At 32.8% G+C, this 23287-nt stretch overlaps 1 protein-coding gene across 1 annotated transcript in view; it reads left to right on the forward strand.

The window, feature by feature from the left end:
• KIFAP3 (kinesin associated protein 3) overlaps positions 1–23287 on the forward strand; it is a 187573-nt gene that overhangs the window by 133346 nt on the left and 30940 nt on the right. Inside the window, exons 16-18 of the mRNA XM_035010840.1 lie at positions 1258–1356; positions 7118–7203; positions 18279–18468. Of these exons, the coding sequence (XP_034866731.1) occupies positions 1258–1356; positions 7118–7203; positions 18279–18468 (375 nt within the window). The remainder of the gene's footprint in view (positions 1–1257; positions 1357–7117; positions 7204–18278; positions 18469–23287) is intronic.

Here is a 23287-nt window from a genome sequence, read left to right on the forward strand (position 1 = left end):
AACTATACTTCAGTAACAAAATACAATAAAGAAATATATGGGTTTTCAAGATTAAAACTTGGGATTAAGTGAGGGAACCCTGTATACCAAGAGAGTAATTAATGGAATTTTAGCCCAAGTAGTCTGGGAGAGTGGTACCTTGGCAAGTAGGTAAAGGAAATCCTTTGGACTTTAAGGGACCCACAATTTATTCTACACCACTAGTTAGATGCTCTGTTGACCCGTAAATCTGTGTCTGACAGATATCATTGAACTGTTGTCAAGAGTTGACAAAAAAAACTATTAATAAATCAAATTTCATAACCAGTACCTAAAAATTAGATTTCTGTAAGTGTTTGCTTTTGCTGTTGCATGTTAATCAGTGGACATCAGCTATTCTGTTAAACTATTCTCTGTATGATATTAAGTATTTATTAATTACCCTTGTGATTATATAACATTATTTTTACTATTATAATCAATTTGATTAAAACTGTAATAACTTATTATTTCATGACAGTAAGTAAAATTTAATTTTGTTAACATTATTCAAGAATAATACACCTTTATAGTAGTTTTTCTACCAAAAACTTAGAATTCAGAAGGTGTGATATTTTTTTTAAGAACTGTTTTTCTCTTGTAAAGTTAATATTATACAGACAGAACCAGATTTATTTCACAAATTAGAATTGCTTTAGAAATTCTTATCATGGACCAAACCAAAAACGAACAAGTGTTAGTAAACTAGTGTTGCCATTTCACATTAGGAACATAGAAGTTAATTTAATAATTTCTTTGTACCTGTTGGCAAAATATAGTGAGAATTACAGAGTTACTGTACTCTGTTACTGTTACTGTGTTCTTAAACCAGTCTTGTCCTTCCGTTCTTCCTAAGTACAACCTGATCTTTTAAGACAGTCTCAATTAGTCTGGTTTAAACACAGAGCTGATATAATTTCTCTTTTTCAAAATCTTATTTTTTATCTTTGTTTTTCAAAGTAATTTAACCTATTTAGTTGAACTGTAACCAAAATTACTAAAACTTCTGAAAATATGTGTAAATTTCCTCACTGATCATCATGGAATTTAGAAAAAATACCTAAATAAAGATATAAATTGCATAGGCCACCCACGTATTATAAATAATGTAAACTGGTTGTCCTTTACCTGTCTCCTGTCACTTTTAGTTTTCTAATTCTCCACTATTCCAGTCAATGTTTTTCAGTTTTATATATAACTATAGTATTCTTTCATTTGAAGTGTTCTGCTTCCTTTCAGCTCAACAAGAAGATGATGAATTTGTATGTCAGATAATTTACGTCTTCTACCAGATGGTTTTCCACCAAGCCACAAGAGATGTCATAATCAAGGAAACACGTATCCTTTTAATGTTTTCAATAGATAATGACATTTCACATACTCAGAAAAAAAATGCATCTTTAGGTATTTTTTTCTAGCATATGTTCAAATAATGTAAAAATATCAAGCTTCAAAATAATTTTAGAAGGCAAGATATTTTTCATGGAAGCTGTTGACCCCAAATCAGTATATAGGTAGAGTCTTGCAAACAATTCTATTAACTTGTCAGGCTGTGATTCCTAAGAACTTAACATATCAGAACTTCCTTCTCTATTAACTTAAATATCAGATGTTTCTAGGACTTTCCTTAGTACTCTTTCAATCTTACCATATTCACTCTACATGGGAAAATACATCTGTTCCCATGACATCAGCTACCAACTGTCTACTAAGTTTTTAATATCTTCAAAATGTCTTTCTTGAGTCCTAGGCATTTGTTGCTAACTGCCATCTGGATGTCTTCCACCTATCTAAAGAGCATTATAATCAAAGAGTCTGAATTTTAAGTTACTTTTTGCCACTTAAAAGCTGCAGGACCTTGGATAAGTTATCAAACCTCCCTTGAGCATAAAATCTTTCATCTATAAAATGGCCATAATATTAAAATGAAAAGAAGACCTCCTGCCTTATATGATTGTTGTTAAGTACTGATGGACTTAAAGTGCCTATAGTTGTTTCCAACAAACAGAGACAGTGATAGTTTATCATTATTACATTCAAAAGGATACTCGATAAGACCAATATCCTCTCCTGAAAAACAGTCTACCTTCTATATTCATAGTGGATAACAAAAGTACCATCCACCCGGTCTCATAGCTGAACGTTTTGTGTCTGCTGTCTCTTTTACTACACATAATCATTCATAATGCAAACATCTGCCAAGTTCTGATCATCTAACAGGTACTGTTAAGTGCTAGATATATAAAAAAGCCAGTCCCTATACTCAAGGAGTTTATAGTCTAATTGGAGAGATAGACAAGTAAATAAGAAATATAAAATTATAATTCAGTGTATTAATGTCATGAAGGTATGTGCATTGGGACAGGAGAGGATATATAACCAAATCTGGGGATGTCATGAAATGCTGGCAGTGGAAGTGGTATCTTAGCTGAATGTGTGTGTGTGTGTGTGTGTTTTATCATGGTGATCTGCTTGTTTGTGTACCAAAAAAAAAAAAAAAAATTTACTTTTGAACTCCACTCGTAAAGTTCTTCATTACCCATGTGAAAAATCTAAATTTAACTTGACCTTTATCTATTTTTCCAAAGTTCCCCCCTTTAACTCTACAATACACAGTTTTCTCTTAGCACATCACAATTTTTCATCATATCAGACAGGACCCATCTATTGCCTCTTCGTGTGCCTTAGCAGCCTCAAATGCATTTGTCTCTTTCTTAACCTAATAATCTCAGCTCATGAAAGGCGGATTTATAAGCCATCTTCTCAGTTAAGCCTTTCTAATGCAGTTAAGCCTCCCTCCTTCCCAGAAAGAACTTTAAATTGTATATTTGTATGCCTGTTTTTACCAAAAGATTTGGAGCTCTTCAAGCTTAAGGACCAGCTTTGTCTTCCTCATCTTTGTCTATCCTCAAAAATTAACATAGTACCTGGCATGTGGTTAGTACTTGTTTGGTCAATGAACACATGTGTCTAAAGGTTAATACCCTTTTAAAATTAATACTTTGGGAGACTTTTTTTTTTTTAATGATCTGGGTCCTCGCTCAAAACATTTTGCAACTCCTTCAGTGTTATATTCAAAGCCAATGACACATGCTTTAAGTATCATCTTTGGAGGAAATTGCCTTGCTTTTGAGGACAAGATTAATTTCTGGAGCCATATAAAGTCTCCCAAGAGTCAAGTCTGAAGAATAACAAGTCTAACTGAGAAATACTAATTTTGATATGGGCTATCAATATGCAAATACTGTTTTGCCTTAACAGCTACATTAGAGAGATCTTCTTTTATCACAAAGTAATATTTTTAAAATGTGGCTTATAAACTGACTCCCTCAGGAAAATAAATTCCAGTACACTCTTTTCAGCAGTGTTAACATCATTGGAATAAATTCACTTTCCCCAGTGGTGGTCCATGGAACTTTTTTTTTTTATTATTATTATTAGTTGCTTAATGAAAAAAGGTTCTTTGATAAGTGAGTTGGGAATACACTGAATTAAACAGGCTTTCCTGCTACAGGGTCTTCTCAGAAACTTTAATATGCTTTTCTGGGTTGAGCATCTCTGAACATGAAACACATGTTAGTAAGAGAAAGCATAGCTTTCCTAGGTAACTTCTTTGAAAGAGAACCTTTGTTTACATGTCATCACATTGGGTTTTTTCTGAGGATTAAAGAAGAATGAAGTATTTATAGTACATAGTGTGTGCTAATACATAGGGAATAAGTATGCATAAGTGAATAAGCGTCTCAACCCTGGTCTGTCTGTTTAAAATGTACTCTCAGTACCTTATTATCAAAGGTCACAATATTAAGACAATTTCCATTTGATTTTCCTTCTCAGTGTAACTTTATTTTCTCCCAAGTTCGATTTTTGTTAAGCCATTGGAGCTGAAGTGAGTACTTTTTAGTTATTCTGAAGAATATAATATGTTGATAATGGAGGGAATGGGACATAAAAAATCTGCTGATTTAAAATTTTTACAAAAGCACCAGGAATAGTACTTAGATCTGATGCTTTCATCCGTGCCTTAAGATTATAAAGATTGCTAGAGTGCTTTTGCCCAATGTTTTGTTGTTCAAAAACCAGGATTTTTGTTGATGTCAATGACATTTAAATATGTCTTGTCTTTTGTCACATAATTAGAAATTATTATTAAAATATTTCACCATAATTTTAAGCATTTTGTGATTTTTGCTATGACTGATAAATTTTTAAATAAAGATTTATTAAGCAATAAACTTTCTTTTTCCCATTTTTTAAATTTAGAGAATTTGATCAACATTATTTCATTTTTAAATATTTTTTTTAAGATTTTATTTATTTATCAGAGAGACAGAGGCAGGCAGAGGGAGAAGCAGGCCCCTTGCTGAGCAAGGAGCCTAATGTGGGACTCGATCCCAGGACCCTGGGATCATGACCTGAGCCGAAGGCAGACGCTTAACTGACTGAGCCACCCAGGCGTCCCAACATTATTTCATTTTAAACAGAATGAAAGAAACCTGATGTTTGAGATGGCTGGTGCAGACTTATATTAAGTAATAAGTTTGAAATATTTAAAATAGATCTCAGCACAATTCATAGGAATTGAGAATCTGAAATTGAGAACCAGTGCTATCGTAACAATTAATTTTCATTCAACCCCAAAAATTGCAGAATGGGAAAATGAGCCAAATTTGACTTGGTGCTTTTAGAGTCCCCCTGAGAATATATCATTCTGTATTTTTTTTCTGTATTTTAAATATATCCTTTTTTTCCCCCAAGAAAAATAGTAAGTAGCCCTGATGAGTAGAAGATGTGGGCTAACCTCTGTCTTTGCTACTTGCTGTGAAATTTGTTAAAAAATTTTTCGGCATTTTAATCAGTGCTACAAAGAATGTCATTTGCTTGTACACACGTGCTAAAGTTTCTTGGTGGAAACCTGTGGCTTCTGTTTCAAATACAAGTTTAACCAAGACCGACTGTATTAGAGATCATAAGTTTTTCTTCACTTCCTTTTTTAGATTCATTGAGGTTTCTTGATTGATTTTTCTTTATTCTTCCCTTTTCCCCTACTTATTTGTTATTTATATAGTCCATTTCTTTTCTTTTGGGAGTTAAACCCAAATTTCAACATGTATCCTCTCCAATTTTAAAGGACTATATCCTTCTACTTTTAAGTCTAATGTTTCCACTTCCATCTTCCATGTTATTTACTATCTAGTATAATTATTTCACCTCATTTTTATAACATTTGAAAATGAATTATTGTTTTAGTTATGCCTTTTAAAAACCAGTGCTTATTTAAGATTTATAATGTGTTGACCTATTCCCTTGTTTACTATTTTTTTTCTTGAATTCCATTTCTCTATTTCTCTGAGTTGATTTTCTTTCATAATTATATTCTCTTATACTGCTAAGTGAATATCTATGGATAGTAACATATATCTCTATCTGAAAATAGCTAGCATCTTTTCTTTAGTAATAATTTAGCAGAATATGGGGGCGCCTGGGTGGCTCAGTTGGTTAAGCAACTGCCTTCAGCTCAGGTCATGATCTCAGGGTCCTGGGATCGAGCCCCACATTGGGCTCCCTGCTCGGCGGGAAGCCTGCTTCTCCCTCTGACCCTCTCCCTGCTTGTGTTCCCTCTCTTGCTGTCTCTCTCTCTCTGTCAAATAAATAAATAAAATCTTTAAAAAAATAAAAAATAAATAATTTAGCAGAATATGGAGTTTTAGATTGCTAGTTATTTTTCTCAGCAATTGAAAGGTATTTTTCTATTGTCTTCTTTCCTGAATTGATGCCAGTGTGAAGTCTGTAGTCTGCTAATTATTGGTATCTGTCATAAAGTCTGATGACAATTTACTTTTTTTTCCTTTATAAATGACTTTGATTTTTTGCCAGTAAGACCAGAGGAATGTTTGTTTTTTTTAAAGCCAAGTAACTTTATTAGAATTTGACTTGGTATTCATCATCCTTGCTTGATTTTTCCAAGTATCAAATGTGATCTTTCAGTATGTAGTTCTTCCCCCCCCCCCCCATTTCAGGAAAGTTCTCTTGAATTATAGTTTTTAGTTATTTGTTCTGTTTAATTGCTTTGTTGTCTCCTTTGGAATTTCTATTATGTTGGATCTTCTTTGCCTCTCTTCAATATTTGTCATCTTCTAATATTTTCTCTTTTTATTTATTTTTAAATTTTACAAATTTTCTTTCTTTTTACCTTCCATTTCTCTTGGACTTTCATCTGTTGTTTTTGTTTACTCAGATATTACTATAAATTTAGTTTTTATATATCTGAAATGATTCTCACTTTTATTTTTAGTTCTTTTCTGAATTACTTTATTTCTTTGAGTTTTCTAAGTTTGATTTATATTGTTCTTTTACATATATTCTATTGTTTTCTTAAATTCTTTCATTTCTTTTTGAAATATTAGGTTATAGCTTCCATTTTTTTATGTGAAAATGTCTTATTGTTCTCATAATAACCATATACAAGATATGACTGTGATTCTTTTCTGTTAAAATTTTTGTGTGAAATTGGGGCGCCTGGGTGGCTCAGTCGTTAAGCGTCTGCCTTCGGCTCAGGTCATGATCCCAGGGTCATGGGATCGAGCCCTGCATCGGGCTCCCTGCTCGGCGGGAGGCCTGCTTCTCCCTCTCCCACTCCTCCTGCTTGTGTTTCCTCTCTCACTGTCTATCTGTCAGATAAATAAATAAAATCTTAAAAAAAAAATTTTGTGTGTGAAATTAATTTTCCTGAACCTTTAGGTGGGCCAGCATGATCAAGAAAGCTTTATAGCAATACAACTCTAGAGCTCCCTCTTCAGTTATTTTCATGATTTTCATGTTTTCAAAAATAGGGCCTTGTACTTTCTGAGATTTACTGGCTTTATTTTCCTTTATTTTTATTTAGTGTTTTTCTCTTCTTTTTTATTTCTGTTATCACTGTCTTTTAAACAAATGAAATATTAAATGTTTCTGGTCATCTTTTATTAATGATTCTATTTTAAAATTTGAAGTTAGATTTCATGGCAGCATTTGAATTTAGAGAAATGTGGGATTTTCTTATATACTTGAATAGCCTCAATCTCAAATGCAGTTTGTATCTTTAACCACTTTTATTCAGAGGCTCCAGCATATCTCATAGATCTGATGCATGATAAAAATAATGAAATCCGAAAGGTCTGTGATAATACATTGGATATTATAGCGGTAAGTAATTTTTCTTCTTATGCAAAGTGTAATAATAGTCTTCATTTGGGAGAAAAGAAGACTTTGTACATCTGTTTAGAACTTTGCATTTCATGTAAATGCAAACTTGTATTTTGGTAAATCTCTGAAAATACAGTGATACTAAATTCGTGTTTTAAACATTAAGACCTTTGTCTTTCAAATTTTTAAGTTTAGGCTCCTTAAGGTTTTATACATATTCAGAGTTTTAGCTTTTGTCTACATGTCATCTCAGAATCATCTGTTTTGCAGAGAAATTATTGCATAGGAGCAGGGGTTTGATGAGAATTCCTACCAAAACTCAACACAGTCAGTTTTATAATTTGGCCATTAAACTTTTTTAATAAGTCAATTATTATTTTAGTGATTTGATTTTTGTCATATGCATATACTTGTTTTGTAAGTTGCTTTGGAATGGAATGATGAAACATACAAAAATAATGTTATTCATGACTGTAGAACTCTTTATTTTTTTAATATTTTATTTATCTATTTGAGAGAGAGAGAGCACAAGCAGGGGAAGCAGCAGAGGGAGAGGGAGAAGCAGACTCCCCACTGAGCAGGGAGCCTGACCCATGGCTCAATTCCAGGACCCTGAGATCATGACCTGAGCAGAAGGCAGATGCTTAACTGACTGAGCCACCCAGGCACCCTCTGTAGAACTTTTTAAAGGACATATAACTGAAGGAATATAATCAGAAGGGTTATCTGAGTCCTGGATTAGAAACACGTTCTCTGTGCACACTTTTCTTCAGAAATCATGCTCATGCTGCCCACCACAGTCTTCTGCTTAGATTTGGGCCTTGCACCTGGGATATGCCATATACTAGATTACTTTAAATATTTTTTCACTTATGGCATATACTGCTGCACAAACTTGCTTGCTTCCTTCTTTGAACTGGATTAATACTTTTTATTTTGACTCACCTAAAAAGCTTCTTGAATATAGCCTATTCAGTAGTTTTCAAAGTTTAACTTAAGCTTTTTAAAGGATCAGAATAACATTTTAAAAAATCAGTTAACAACTTTATTAGAAATCCTCTAAGTTGGCATTTGTGCTAGTGATTTCATTATGAAATCAGACAATCACTATCAGGTACCTTCTTGTCAGTTTCCTGCATTTTATTTCAGAAATTGATCTTATTTGATATCATCTGCGTTTTGGATTTGACTGAGTATATCATTACTGGTTTAAACGTTTTTTTTTTCCTTAGAGAGCACATGTGTGCGGTGGGGGAGAAACAGAGTTGGGAGAGAGAGCAAGAATCTTAAGCAGGCTCCATGCCCAGTGAGGAGCCCAATGCAGGGCTCGATCTCACAACCCTGAGACCATAACCTGAGCCGAAATCAAGAGTCAGACACTCAACCAACTGAGCCACCCAGGTGCCCCTATCATTACTGGTTTAAAACTAAATGAGTATGTTGGCATTTTGGCTTCGATCTCTAAATTAAAATAAGGAAATTTTACATGTTAAATTCTTACTCCAGTAAGATGTTTCATACATGTAGGCCCCTGGTCACAGGGCTTATAAATAGAGAATATTTATTACTCCTAGAGAATAATTTCATGGCTCATATACTATTTTCTTTTTTTTTTTTAAGATTTATTTATTTATTTTAGAGGGGAGGGGCAAAGGGAGAGGGGGAAAGAATCCCAAGCAGACTCCCTGCTGAGCGTGGAGCCCAACCCATGGCTCAATCCCAGGACCCTGAGATCACAACCTGAGCTGAAATCAAGAGTCGGACACTTATCTGACTGAGCCAGCCAGGTGCCCCTCATATACTATTTTCTAGTAGATTACTAATGTCAATGTTGTATATAAAGTATATAGTATAAGAATAAAAAACTTTTTAAAGTTCTGTTTGTGATTATCTTACCTTAAGCAATGAGGAAAGGAAAAAAGATGTCAGTTTGTTATGGATAGCTTTTAGCATACTTTTAAAATTACCTTCTTGTTTGAGAAAAGGTAGATGGAAGGCAATAATGTTTAGATTTACATATTAGATATGTTTGGTTTAGAACGTAAATTAGTGATAGTTCCAAAATGCCAGCTCAGTCTTATTATAAAAATATTTAGAATAAAATAAGATAAAAAAATTTTACTCCCAATTATTTTTAAACTCTGAGCTAAAGTCTCTCATCTTAAACAGTAATTTTCCCCACCCTGTGTCTACCTATTTTTTCTAGATGGCCATCCTAGCGCCCTCTCTCTCTCTCTCTCTCTCTTTAGAACCAGTGTTTTGAAAAACTTGTCTACATATTACTTCCTTCACTTCATTTCCCCTCATCCTCCTTTCAACCTATACCAATTTTGGCTTCTGCCTCCATTATTGCACTGATATGGTTCTCACTAAAGTCACCCTGGCCTTCATTTTTCTAAATCCAGTGAGCATTTTTAATCTTCATTTTACTTTGTTGATCTTACCATCCTTAAAGGAGTTTATAAATCCTGATCAGAGTTAAAGTGTAAACAAAGAAAATTATTTAGGTAATTATTTTTTACAAAGAACCTTGTTGATAAGATCTTCAAAGAAGAATAATCAGCAAAATGAAACTGGTGATATATGGCTCCCTAAGCTGCTATCTGATCACTTGACTTAGTATTAAAAAAATTTGAACAAGGAATCTGAAGGTTCACCTAATTTCTCTATGACTCTCCACATGAGACTTAACAAAGTAAGTACTTGATATGATGCCAAGTAATTTTGGGGTTTCATTTCACGCATTGGAAAACTTTAGTCTGACAAGATGTTTAGAAATAATAAACTTATTAAATACAATATTTAAACATATTCATGTTTGAATTATGTGATTTAAAAGTTCTGCTGTGCTACCCAACTGAGTCATATTCATAGATAAGTTTCTTACATGGGTTGTAAAACATTTAATTTATTTTATTAAGGACATACTGTGTTAAAACACTGAGACACAGGGAATACAAAACTCAACAACACAAAGTCCCTAGAATGTAAAATTTACATTCTAGACTTTAGAAAATACCAGGATACTGTCTTCTAGACTTGAGCTTGCCGTCCAGGAGCAGTACTGCTGTATGGTCCTATCAGTAGATGTTCTGTACAAATGGCACATTGTATCTTATAAGGTATTTATGGGGAAAGGGACGTACCTAGGTTTTCTGGTAAAAGAGTGATGTCTGTTGTCTTTCTAACTAGGCACAGGCCATGTGATTTGATACTAACACAGGTTTGTGTCACAGATTTTGAATGGCTGCCCTTTTTTTTTTTTTTTAGTAAATCTAGTTATGATCATGGGCAGATTGTGTATATTTTAATAACCTGGAATTAATACTAGTTTTAGTATTTTACACTTGGAAAGCAAGGCACTATCTTTATTCCTGGATAGTCAAAATTATATTTAATCGACTGGTGTTTTGGAATGAGATAAACCAAAGTAGGTTTACTATAACCTCTAAGACATCAGTTGGTATGGTCCCCACAAAAGTTACCAGACAAGCCTGTGTCCTACAGAAGTTAATTAATCTTACCAGCAAGGGAAAGCACTTTAAAAAGATGTCTTGTAACATCTTAGAAAGGGAAGTTATAGAGAAACTTTCATAGGATTGGATTAGGGTTAACATTAGAACTCAGATTATTTTGGGACAGGCTTTCAAAAGCAGAGAATGGGTGGGGATTGGGTAAAATGGTAGATGGCAGTCAGTTTTAACTGGCTTACAGGTTGGGCACAGGCAGAGAGCAGAGACTTTTAGGTGAGGTGTTGACAGAAAACTACTGAGGTGTTCTTTCTAGAGCAGATGGTGTTGGTTCTTGCTTGTTTTATAGTCTTGGTACCAATTTTCATTGCTCAGGCTTGTAAGTTAGATTTTTCTCAATTCTATACAATCAAATTGGGTTTACAGAGATGAATTTGGTTAGCCCTCTTCTGGAGTTCATTTTGATACTGTGTAAACCTGAAAGACAGAAATTTAGGATATTCTTCTAGCTTGTTAGAATATAGAATATATATGTATATATATATTTGATATGAATGGGATCATATGTATATGTATTCCTTGCTAGTTTTATGCATGTTGCTTTATTGGTTTTTTTAATTGGCAATAGTTGGATTTGAAAGAATCCAAGCATAGTACAAAAGATAAAAATCAAGATTTCTTACTTAAATAAATTTCATTTAGTTCTATCTTTAACTTTGTGTCCCTACTGAACATGAGATTTGAAATGATATTGCACAGATGAGCCTCCTCAGCACTTTAAGCAGAGGTTGAAGAGATAATTATATTTGAGGTCTGGTTAGAAAATGTCATAGTCAAGACTACAGGACAAAACTTAGGATAGTACTGTTGGGAAATAGGTAGTATGTGCATAAAAGTCAACAACTCTGTTATGTATGTGTAAACACAATTATGTGTATATCTATATTTACTTATCCTGTACATATCATCAGATAAGTTTTTCTAAGCTATAAAAAGGCATCTTTTTAGCAGCTATTACCTTAACCTTAATGAGCAACTAAATTACTCTAGATCTGCTTTAATTTAATATGAAGAAGTATATTAAATAAACCATATTACATTCTCAATTAGGGGGCTGTCACATTAAAGGAGAAAGGAAAATCTGTTTTCTATCAGTTATGTTAGAACACAAAGCAGATCTATGTAGCTCTATGTTATCCTATAGTGTGTTAATCAGATACAAGGTGTGACGGAAGCCAGTTACAAAGAGTTCTCCTGATAGTGAACAGGCTCTGATAATAGGCTGGTTAAGGCTTCACAATGTTTCTGTGGTTAAGTAGTAAACAAAATGATGTAGGACTTCAAAAAGGATGGCACATTCCATTTAAAATCAAACCATAAGTCTTTCATGACACTTTAGTTTTTATAGAAACTAAGTGCTTAAGATCATGTCAGGAGCTGAGAAGAGAAAATAAAAAACAAAGCATGTGTACCTCTAAATACAAGACAGACTCAAGTCTCAAAGCAAGGATATCAGGGTACCCTTGTTGTAAAAAGAAGCATTTCAAAAATGAAGAAAAAGCAACTATATTCCTGGAGTATTTCCACAATGGCTTGGTAAGTTTTTATGACATATCTTGGCTGTGGTTGAGCTATGACATCCCTGAATTCCCAGCTATTTCCTGACAATGAGGGGAAGGGGTGTTTAAGAGAGAAAGAGAGATTTGGGGGAGAAGGGTTAGAGAGAACAGATTTTAATTGATATATGTTGACTTTGTTAAATTTTTGACACTGGATATTCTTTTAGAGTTGCTATTTAATTTTTTAAAATAAACTCCTTAGACTGCCGGTATTCTTCAGTTTTGGGGGATAATTATTTCAACAGCTTTATGAAATAATGGTATATTAATCATAGATTTTTATTTATAGAATGTTAGAACTTCAGTAAATCTTAATTTGTTTCATTTTAGAAATGAAGAATCTGAGACCAAAAGGTATTAAAATACTGTAGAAGTTTGCTTATTTCTATTAGTATCAGAGCTAAACACAGAACCCAGGCCTCCTAACTCCTAATCCAGTGTTCTTTGAACTATACCTTACCATAATATCATTAATACCTATAAATTCAGACTCTGAGACACAAAGAAACTGCCTTTGCCATGGCTGCTAAACTATACTCATTGTGGATAAAGAAGATAGTTGAGACATGATAAAGCTTTTACTGGTTTTCACTAAAATGGAAGAGAAAGGAGAAAAAAAAAAAAAGTGGGAGGAGGTCACGGGAGAGGAGCACACATAGAGACCAGAGCTGGGGAAGAGTTACATGTAGTAGGTTGTTAACATGATTTTAGGAAAGTAGATCTTCATTTTGAGATTGTCTTTTTTACATTTTTAGTCTTAAAAGAGTCTTTTCTAGACAAATAATAGTAGGTGGCAGTTGATTTACATTTAGCATCAGTCCCCCAAATTTGTTTTTCAAACTTTCCCAAAATCTAAAACTCTTGGGACCACTGTCCCAGCCTATTAGTTTAGTACTAAGTAGACTCTCAACAGCCATAAGCTAAAATATTTCATATTCAAGAAACCTGGAACATAAAAATCAGTGTTTCAGAAACATAAAGATCAAAAGCCAGCATTGCATAGTGAAACAGTACTATCTCATTTGATTTTCACTAATGTTTACTACAAAGGAAAAGAAGTCAATTATTTAAACCAATATTGTGTTCCTCATAACATACTTCATTCCAAAATGCCATATTTGGTAAACATTCAATACCTGAAGCTGTATTATCACAACCTAGAGGAAATTTTTATGGCACAAGTACAATATATTAATAATGTTTCATACTTAGGTTCTAAATCTTAAAAATACATATTTTAAAATATTTCCTAAAGTTAGCAATTACTATTGGAATTAAGAAAGTCGTTGAAAATCGATAGGATATATACAGTATTTATTATGAGTCTAGCTAGGTAATAGTATGGGTATTTTTTCTACAGTTTTTAGCTTTCAATAATGAAATAGTTTTACAGTTATAAATATTTTCAAAAAGTCTTGTTGTAACTGCTTGAGACTTTAAGGCCATAATACTGGTTGGTCAAGGTTTTTTTGCCATTTTCTTTGCTATGATCTATAACAACAAGCCACACATACTTACTAAATCTTAAGATTACCTCTCATGAAAACTCCTCTTGTCATTGTTGTGGATTCACTATAGTAGGAATCTGTAATCTTTGGATCATCTGCAAAACATAATTTTCTATATCCTACATGATTACTCAGCTTGGTGAAGAGTAACATATTTTTTCTACTATTTCCTGAAGGAGAAACTGTTGTTGTTTTCTGAAGAGCTAAGCAGGCAGCCATAGTGTTTTTATTGTGATCCTGTAAACAGTAATGTACACATTAATCATTACGTTAGTCATAGAACATTAAACCTATAGTTTTATAGTACAAAAATACTTAAAAATTAGAATAAAATTATTTTTTTAAAAGGGCAGTACAGGGATGCCTGGGTGGCTCAGTCATTAAACATCTGCCTTGGGCTCAGGTCATGATCCCAGGGTCCTGGGATCGAGCCCCATATTGGGCTCCCTGCTTGGCAGGAAGCCTGCTTCTCCCTCACAACTCCCCCTGCTTGTGCTTCTGCTCTCACTCTCTCTCTCTCTCTCTGTCAAATATATAAATAAATAAAATCTTAAAAAAAGAAGGGGGGGCAGTACAGTCTGCATCATTGCTACTATACTTTTTGGCCTTGTAATGTTAAGATATGCCTTGGTTCTATGAATTTATTCAGTTATAAACTGATCCAAAAAAAATGGTAAAAACTTTAAAGGAATTCAGATTGCATAAAGGTAGTCTAATTACATTTAGTGCTAGGTCTGTGCTAACTCACTGCCTTGGAAAATCAGCTTCCCCAAGACACTAATAAATCAAGCTTTAGTGTCAAAAGTTAGCCATGGATGCCCATGGATTTTTTGGTTTGTGTGTTTGGACTTCTGTCAAATGGTTAGATAGTCTGTGGACAGATGGTCTCTTTTTAAAATCTAAGCCTTGTATGTGTACGTTCATTAGTAAGAACATTGCTGTAAGCTTGAAGGGTGATGAGAAAACTTAAGATTGAAGAAAATAGCATCTTTGTTACACATTTCTACATTTATTACTGTATTTTTATTATTAGAATAGTAAAATCTTATGAGAAGCATGTAAGATAGTAATGCCCAGAATAAGCATGTTTTTTTTTTCTTTGTGCAGAGCATTACTCACTAGGCTAAATAGATTTTATGGATATGTGATTTAAAGATTTTTTTAATGCTTTTGAGATTTTATTTATTTATTTATTAGAAGAGAGAGAGCACTCGAGTGTGTGCTAGTGTGAGCAGAGAAGGTGGAGAATCCCAAGCAGATTCTGCGCTGAGCATGAGCCAGACACAGGGGCTTGATCTCACAACCCTGGACTATGACCTGAACTGAAAGGAAGAGTCGGATGCTTAACTGACTGAGCCACCCAGGCACCCCGATTTACTTTTAAAATTATACCTATTTCTGTAACATTTCACAAATATTAGTAAGAAGCAAATTTTACTCTCAGTGGAATAGCAAACCCCATCTCTTCTGTGTTTTGAGCACTTGACTGGGTTTTATCTTCTGTTCTTACACTAGGAATCCATATGCTTGAACCTAAATGATAATAAAACAATCAAGTCATATGTTTTTCTGTCATCTTTCTTGAATACTTCTTCATTCAGATAATCAGATTTAAAATTTGTCTACCAAAATAAAAAGTTTCATACCTCTTGCCAAGTGAAACAAGCTAGTATTCACAAAAGAAACAATACCTATCAAATTAGTTCCAGTATTTAATGTAGATTTAATAGGCTTTCTGGTATTATAAGCATATTCTGGATATTATAAGGCATATTATAAGGCATATATTGGTGACCTGTAACTAACTTATCTTTAAGGAAAAAAGCCAATTAGTATGGAGAATTTCTTGCCCCAAGTACCATTTACTTTTTGTGTATGCATTATTTTTTTTATCTTAACGGATAAGTTCATCCTTTTCTTCTCTAAGTGTATATGATCAATTCTTCTTAAATTATCTAGCCACTTCTAATATGACAGTAATGCATTTGTGTAGCCAACTTTGCAGCTAACACATACACTGTGCCACGTAGAGAACTAAAAAGTATACTTGCGAAGTCATGCATTTTAAAGAGGTTCAAAATTATATTTAGCATTTGGGCAAAATTATTTTAAAACTAATCACAGTGCTCATATTGCATAATTAGCACCACTTAGTCTTACATCTAGTTTTGGAAACCCAAAGTGAACCATTCAGATCTGTAGCCAATGAAACTACTCGTAACAACATCTCTGTGCTATTATCTTTTTAATTCTCTCTTTCCCTTACACCCTCCCATGTGCAGCCAGGTCAGACCGAACATGATTGAGAACACCATGTGTTGTAAAATAAACTTACCAGACCAGAAGCTACTTCCTCTCAAATCACTGCTTTGTCAACAATTCAACACATTCTTAGAACCTTAGAGCTGAAAGGTGACCTTGGAGCTCATTTATTATATTCTCATTACTAAAGAATCCATTCTGCAGTGACCCTGACAAATATTCATTTGTCCTGTGTTTAATTACCTTTTCCACATTGCTAGCCCAAGGTTTACAATGCTGTGATGGCCACAGCTAGCTGTGTGCACTTAGGTTAATTCAGTGTTCCAGGCCTCGTTTTCTCATTTATAACATGACAATAATTATAGTGCTTAATTCAGAGAGCTGTCACTTCAGTTAATTAACAGTAATGGCTAACATTAAGTGTTTTCAATATGGGTTTTCTAAATGCTTTATATGTATTATCTCATTTTATCAGAACAACTTATGTGTAATCAGTAAATGGATGATTATGTAAATTATCATCATATCTGTTCACTGTAAGCGTACCAACAAGATGGGATTTGGTTTTAGCATTTATTGTTTATAGTCTAAATTGTCAATTTCAAATATAGGTTAAAACTGTAGATGTAACTTGGAGTAAAAAAAAACTCTTTTGGGGCACCAGGCTGGCTCAGTCAGTTAAGTGTCCAACTCTTGGTTTTAGCTCAGGTGGGGATCTCATGGGTCCTGAGGTTGAGCACCGCCTTGGACTCCAAGTGCTGAGGGGGGAGTCTGCTTGAAAATTCTCTCCCTCTGCCCCTCTCCCCACTCTCGCAGGCATGCACGTGCTCTCTTTTTCTCTAAAATAAATAAATCTTTAAAAAAAAAACCTCAGTGATTTAAATAGTGAAATTATAACAGCTGGATTAGTAAATGTTTATTATTTTAAAAATAAAATGCAATAATGTTTATAATCTATCTTTTACACAATTAAATTTTAAATAATTATATCAGGAAATAGATTGAGGACTAATAGGAATGTTAATATTTAACTATTAAAAAAAGGAAGCTTAATAATTTGGCAGCAAAACTGCCATTAGTAGTATCATAGCCAAAAAAATTTTCTACTTCCCCCTCAGTCAAAAAGGGGCATCTATTATAGTTTCAAAGATGTACAGTATAGAACATACAGTCTGATAGCTGATACTGCTAAGAGATTTATCGATAATGTGAAACTTCTAAAATTTAACAAGTAAAATTTTAACAAGATAATAATAAAGTTACATTCTTATAAAATTTTAGACTTATTCTTACATCCCAGAAATTCCTTCTGTGATGACAGTTTTTTACTTTGAGCCTCAGCTTTGAATGAAAATTGCTCAGTATTTAACTAAAACGTGTATTTGATCCATCTGTTAATTACCATGATCATCTTGACTGTGGGAGGACAGTACCATTGTCTGGCACCTTTCCAACTCCTTTCTAGATAACTAAAAAATGTTACAGATGTGACAGAGGAATTTAAAACTAGGATCCTAGAGTTAGAATGACAAGAAATACCTTGAAATCTCTTTTTTTTTAATCTATGCCGTCAGTGGTACTGTCCATTAATTGTTAAGTGAATACACTAGTCAAAAGTAGCCACAATCTGTGGCAAAAGTCGAGAGCTAGATAGGTTCAGCTGTAGCTAACAGTAACTTGCCAAAAAGTCCTTCAGAAATGTTCACCAAGGGCATTCTCTGTGAACAGGTATTAGAGATACAGCAGTAAAGAAGTCAGAATCTTGCTCCTCAGGAGTTCATGATTGGAGGAGGAAATAGACATTTAAAGAAGTAATTATGAATAAGATAATGTTATTTTATCCTTTTAGAATTTGTTTAGAATTCAATTTAATATTTAATATATAATTTAATATAATAAATGTGTTTTCCCTGGTAAACCATTTCAGTAGTTAGGAGACATACCTTTCTTTCCTACTGAAAAGTGTTTATCTCAAAAGAGATGTAGTGAAAGATGTCATTTTAATGCTTAACCACCTGTCATTAGTGCTGCAAGTAATTATAGCCACAAATTTCTTTGAGAGTTGAAGTCTGATTGCTTACCTAAATTCTGAACTGGTATTTCTAATGTTCCCTTTGACCCAAACAAAGAACCTCCAAATTAGTACTATTATCTGAGGGCCGAGGTAGTTCCTTTATAAGCTTACATAGTAATACTTGACTATTTGTTTTCAATAGGAATATGATGAAGAATGGGCTAAGAAAATTCAGAGTGAAAAGTTTCGCTGGCATAACTCTCAGTGGCTAGAGATGGTAGAGAGCCGTCAGATGGATGAGAGTGAGCAGTACTTGTATGGTGATGATCGAATTGAGCCATACATCCATGAAGGGGATATTCTTGAAAGACCTGACCTTTTCTATAACTCAGGTAAGATGATAACCAAAGCAAAATTAAACAGTTTGTGTGCTATCAATAGGGATTTTGGTCGACCAACCTTGCTCATTCCCAAGCTTTGGAAGTACTTCTTGTAGTATATAAATGGACTTCTGCAAATGATTTCAGAATTACCATCCATACACACCATGCAAACCTATTAACTCACCTTTTTTTTTTTTCCAAGTTAGTCTTTGATGTGATCTCCATAAAAAAAGGTTGTACCCAGGAAAATCAATTACTCTTAGTTTATTACTTTCTAGAATGTATAACTTAAAATGACATCCTCAAGGTTTCTGACTTGTTTGAAAACATGATATTCATTTTTCTCTATTTGGGATTTATTTAAATGTATAACTTAACTAATTTATGTTTTGTTTTCCAATGTATTTCATTTTGCCATGGCTTTGCTTTAATTTCGAACTAGTAAACTGTACTTGGTTGGGAAGATTCAGACACTTTACAGCAATAGTTTTATCCTTCTAACTCTGCTAGTGTTTTCAGGGTAAAATTTAATTTTTACATAAATCATACATATATTATAACTGTTGATTCTGCCATACTGCCTTTTTCCAAGGATGAGTTTGGCACAAAGATTGGTAAGTTTCTGCATATTCTGGCTTTCAAAGTGTTGCATTGTTGCCAATATTAATATTACTTCATTTAACTCATTTAGTTGAGAGGAAGAAAAGGATTTCTAATTAAGATCTGTAGCAGGTTGGATATGAAAAGCATTAAGATATTATGTCTGAATTAATGGCTTATTTTTCCCCCTGCTATATATTCATTCACACTTTGTTTTCATAACTTTGTTTTGTGCAAATTGCCCATAAACACTGTATTATTTTTATACTTGATATAGATCCTAGAATCTTGGAAAATTGATACTTTACTTTAAAAATTAAATGGATATCTTCCTAACTGAACTTTACAGTAGTTATGAAATACTGTCTTGTGTTTCAAACCAGATGGAGTAGATCATTAATTTCAGCCAACCAGAATGTCTTGGTTCAGTAATGGCAAGCAGCTGTTCCTTACATACTCAGATATTCATGAAGTAAAATAATGTAAAATATATATGATATGAATTTTTTTGTTAACAGGAATCAGAATTCTATGGAATCAGGTTTCTTGCTTTGAAGATTGATAGCTACTTTTCAGTGTGAATCAATTACTAGTTTCCAAAACTGAATAAAACTTTTAACCATCTCAGTATTCAGCTTTGTTGTTTTAATATGATTAGAACTTCAGAACAAATTTCTAAAAAATTATACCACATTCCCAGAATTAATTCACTTAGGTTAACCTCTTAAAATGAAAATCATAAACATTTTTCTGAGATATTTTATAATTAAAATGTACAACTTATGCTTTTGTGAGAGATCTGAATTATATATATTTTTTATATATCAAAATTTAGAAGCAGCCACAGCTGATGGAAAAATAAATAAATTTAAGCATTTGAAGAGTGGAATATTATCATTAGATATCCTCATTTTTTTTTAATCTCTGTAGACTGATGTTATAGGAGACATTTTTCAGTGGAAGTTACATTGCTATTCGTTTAATAAAGATAAAGGTCTCATATCAAGCCATCTGTATTATTTTAGTTTATTAATTATTTTACCTAGTTCATTTTCCATGAATAATTCAACTAAATGAATCTTTGTGGTATCTCTTAATATGTGTCATGGAAATCTAGATAAAAGCAGCCTCTTGTCTTTCATTGTGTGCAGTTGCATCTTCAGAAACACCAGAGAAATTTGTAAAACTGCAGATTTGTTTGAACACTTGAACCATCTTATTTAAGTCCCTGGTCCCCATGAAACTGTAGGCTGCTTCTGATAAGAGCAGCCTTAGTAGCTTTTCAGCCACAAAAGTTAAGATAAATGGCCCGTGATTCCTTGAGTCTTATCTTTTATGTTAAAATGAAATAACATTTGTTGCTTCCTAGTCATCAGTATTGCCCTCTATATTTTCAAACTGTTAAATATGTCAAAATATATGATTCTCTCTTGCTTTCATTTTTAAAAAGGATCTTAGTATTGTCATATGAAAATAAGAATCTAGTATCTCCTTTAGTTACAGTATTTTTTTCCTTAGAGTCTAAAATTATTGTAATTGTAGTCACTGAGTAATTTCCTGTTGCATCATAAAAATGATGCTATTTGCTTTAAACATGTTTACCCACAGAGGAAGTGTAATTTATAAAGCTGTATTGCTACTACATATTTCTAAATGCCTTTACTTTTTTGTTGTTTTTTCATCACCTTGCTGAATGTTCTTATTCTTAGCATTTAATATGTAAATACATTTCTGGAATATGAAGCTTACAGTGCTTTGTTTCTGTCTCAGGATTATTGTAAAACCATAGTTTTCATTTACCTATATGTTTCTCTGATATCTCTTATTAGGTGTAGCCCAGTAAATTATGATTTTTCTATTTTAGTAATTTCTTTTGCTCATTTTCTTCATTATTAATATCTATTTTCTCCCACAAGTCACAATTTCACCTTTGGCTAGTTCACTAAAGAGCCCAATATTATGTTTTCATTTAACTTAAAAAAAAAAAGTTTATTTCAGTAACAATGTATATAAGAAGATACTGAGTTTTTGTATTTTTTACCTTTATTCACAATGTCTATAAGCCAGTTTTTTAACTGACTTGCAAAAATCAGAAGGTTGATAAATTACCTGTGCTCACAATAAATTTGCTTTGATTTCATTCTTGCTCCAGTATATACCCCATTTTACTCATTACCATATTTATCATCATTACTGGGAGCACCTCAGAAAGGTGTATTGTATAACTATGGTCTAGAAGGTTTCATATAATTTAATAACCTAAATGTTTATAATGCTCTACAGCTTACAGAGTGCTCTGGTGTATATCATCTCTGTCTTCTGTTTGTTCTCTGGTAGTTTAAATGTTCCATGAAATTCTTTGGTTCATTGTTGCTATCAAGGTTAGAGTAGGAGCTTTAGAAGGACACTCTTAGATTTATCTAGACTTTATAGTCAAGAATATACGATTCCTTTTTATTACTTCTATAAAAGAATTAACTTTGGATGCAGAATGCTAAGAAACAAATAGATAATTCCAAAGAAGTTGAGGTGTTTGAGTTGAGGATTTAATTAAGGTGTAATTTAACTTTTATTCCTCATTCTAGTAAAAGGATTGTTCATATAGCAGAGCTGCCTAAATTTTGTCAAGACATTATAAAGGACACACTAGAAGCTATAGTTAGTTTACTGAATTAATTGCTGTGCTCTCAGATTATTAAAAATTAATTTCAGAAGAATAAATTTACTCTTTCTTACTTACATAATGTCAGGTTTATTATATTATCCTAATTGTATTCTAGGTTTATAACATTGCTGGCTGAATTTTTAAACTTAGACATTTTTAGTTTGATCTCTTTTTCATGAGCTCCTAGTTTGTAGTTCTCTGTATTCCCTTTATCCTTTTGCTACTCATTTTCCCTTTGAAAACAATGGGAGCTCTGCATCAAAATGAAGATTTTGAGAAATTGACAACAGTTTTTCATTTAATTTCTTCTTAATCTGGCTTAACATTAGGTCATATTTCATGTATAAACTTTTAAACTATAATTCACGTATCTTTTTATTTGGTTGTATTTATTTTCTGGATGTTAGAATCTTTTATGCTACTGGCATGCTGAATATCTTTGTATTCACTTTCAAAGTGTGATAAATATTTTATTTTGTCACTTTACTTAGTTGTGTTCCTCTGAAAGTGGCAGATTTCTTAAATTTTGATCTTCAATTATTTGGTTTTAATTTAACAGAGGAACTATTGATTTTTGTGGTCTTAACCTTGTTAATTTTAGCCACACTCCTAAGAACTCTTCAATTCATCTAAAATATTCTAACTGCTTAACTCTCAATCTATTGTGTCTTGGCATTTCCCATAATTTCATTTTTTGTAACTTTTTGGTGTTTTGCTGGTCTTTTGATTTATCAACTTTTTGAAGACATGGAAACTGGACTAAATATTAGAAACTTTTAAGGTACCTCTTAAGTATTTAAAATTTACTAAAGAAATAAGAGAAATACCGAAGATATTCATTAGCAATTCAACAATTATATAATAATACAAATCTTTAGTGTACAATATGTAACAAATAAGTGGTACAGGAGTCATATGGAAATACAAATCACCTCACTTACTCACTTGCCAACACTATTACTTAATTTTACCATTCACTTGATTTGTAATAATAATAACTTTATTCCTCAAATAGATTTTATCATTAATTGCTACCTATCTTTCAAGACTCAAATCAGTTCTCTGCCTCCCTCCTCCCCAAGTAAGATTTTCTAACCCCTACAGAACACAGTAATCTCTTTATACCATCCTCTGCCTCCAGTACTCATTCAGTACATAACATTCATTCCTGTTGTATATCATTTATGAATGAAATGTATTATTTAACTGTATCTTAAGTGTTTGTCTGATATTTCACTTAATCTAAAATTCTTGAAAACAGAAATTATATATTGCAACTTTTTGTATTTCCCACAGAACCTAGCAGAGTATTATTATGCAAATGGTAGGTGTAAAATGATCATCTGGTGACTAAATAATTTGCTTACTATGTGTCAACTTTATAAACAATGTTGTGAGTATGACCTAGCCAACATTTATCTAGAGGTCACTTAACAACCCAGAATACTTTCAGAAAAGGAAACTTTAAAAGGCCTGAGAGCTTTCCAAGTAATTATTACAAAAGCCACATACTGAAATACATTTCTTCTATGCCTAGGTTAGCCTGGAAACCATTACTTAGAG

This window comes from Mirounga leonina, unplaced genomic scaffold, assembly GCF_011800145.1.
Source record: "Mirounga leonina isolate KUSES-001 unplaced genomic scaffold, KU_Mleo_1.0 Mir_154, whole genome shotgun sequence".
Taxonomy (NCBI): Eukaryota; Metazoa; Chordata; class Mammalia; order Carnivora; family Phocidae; genus Mirounga; species Mirounga leonina.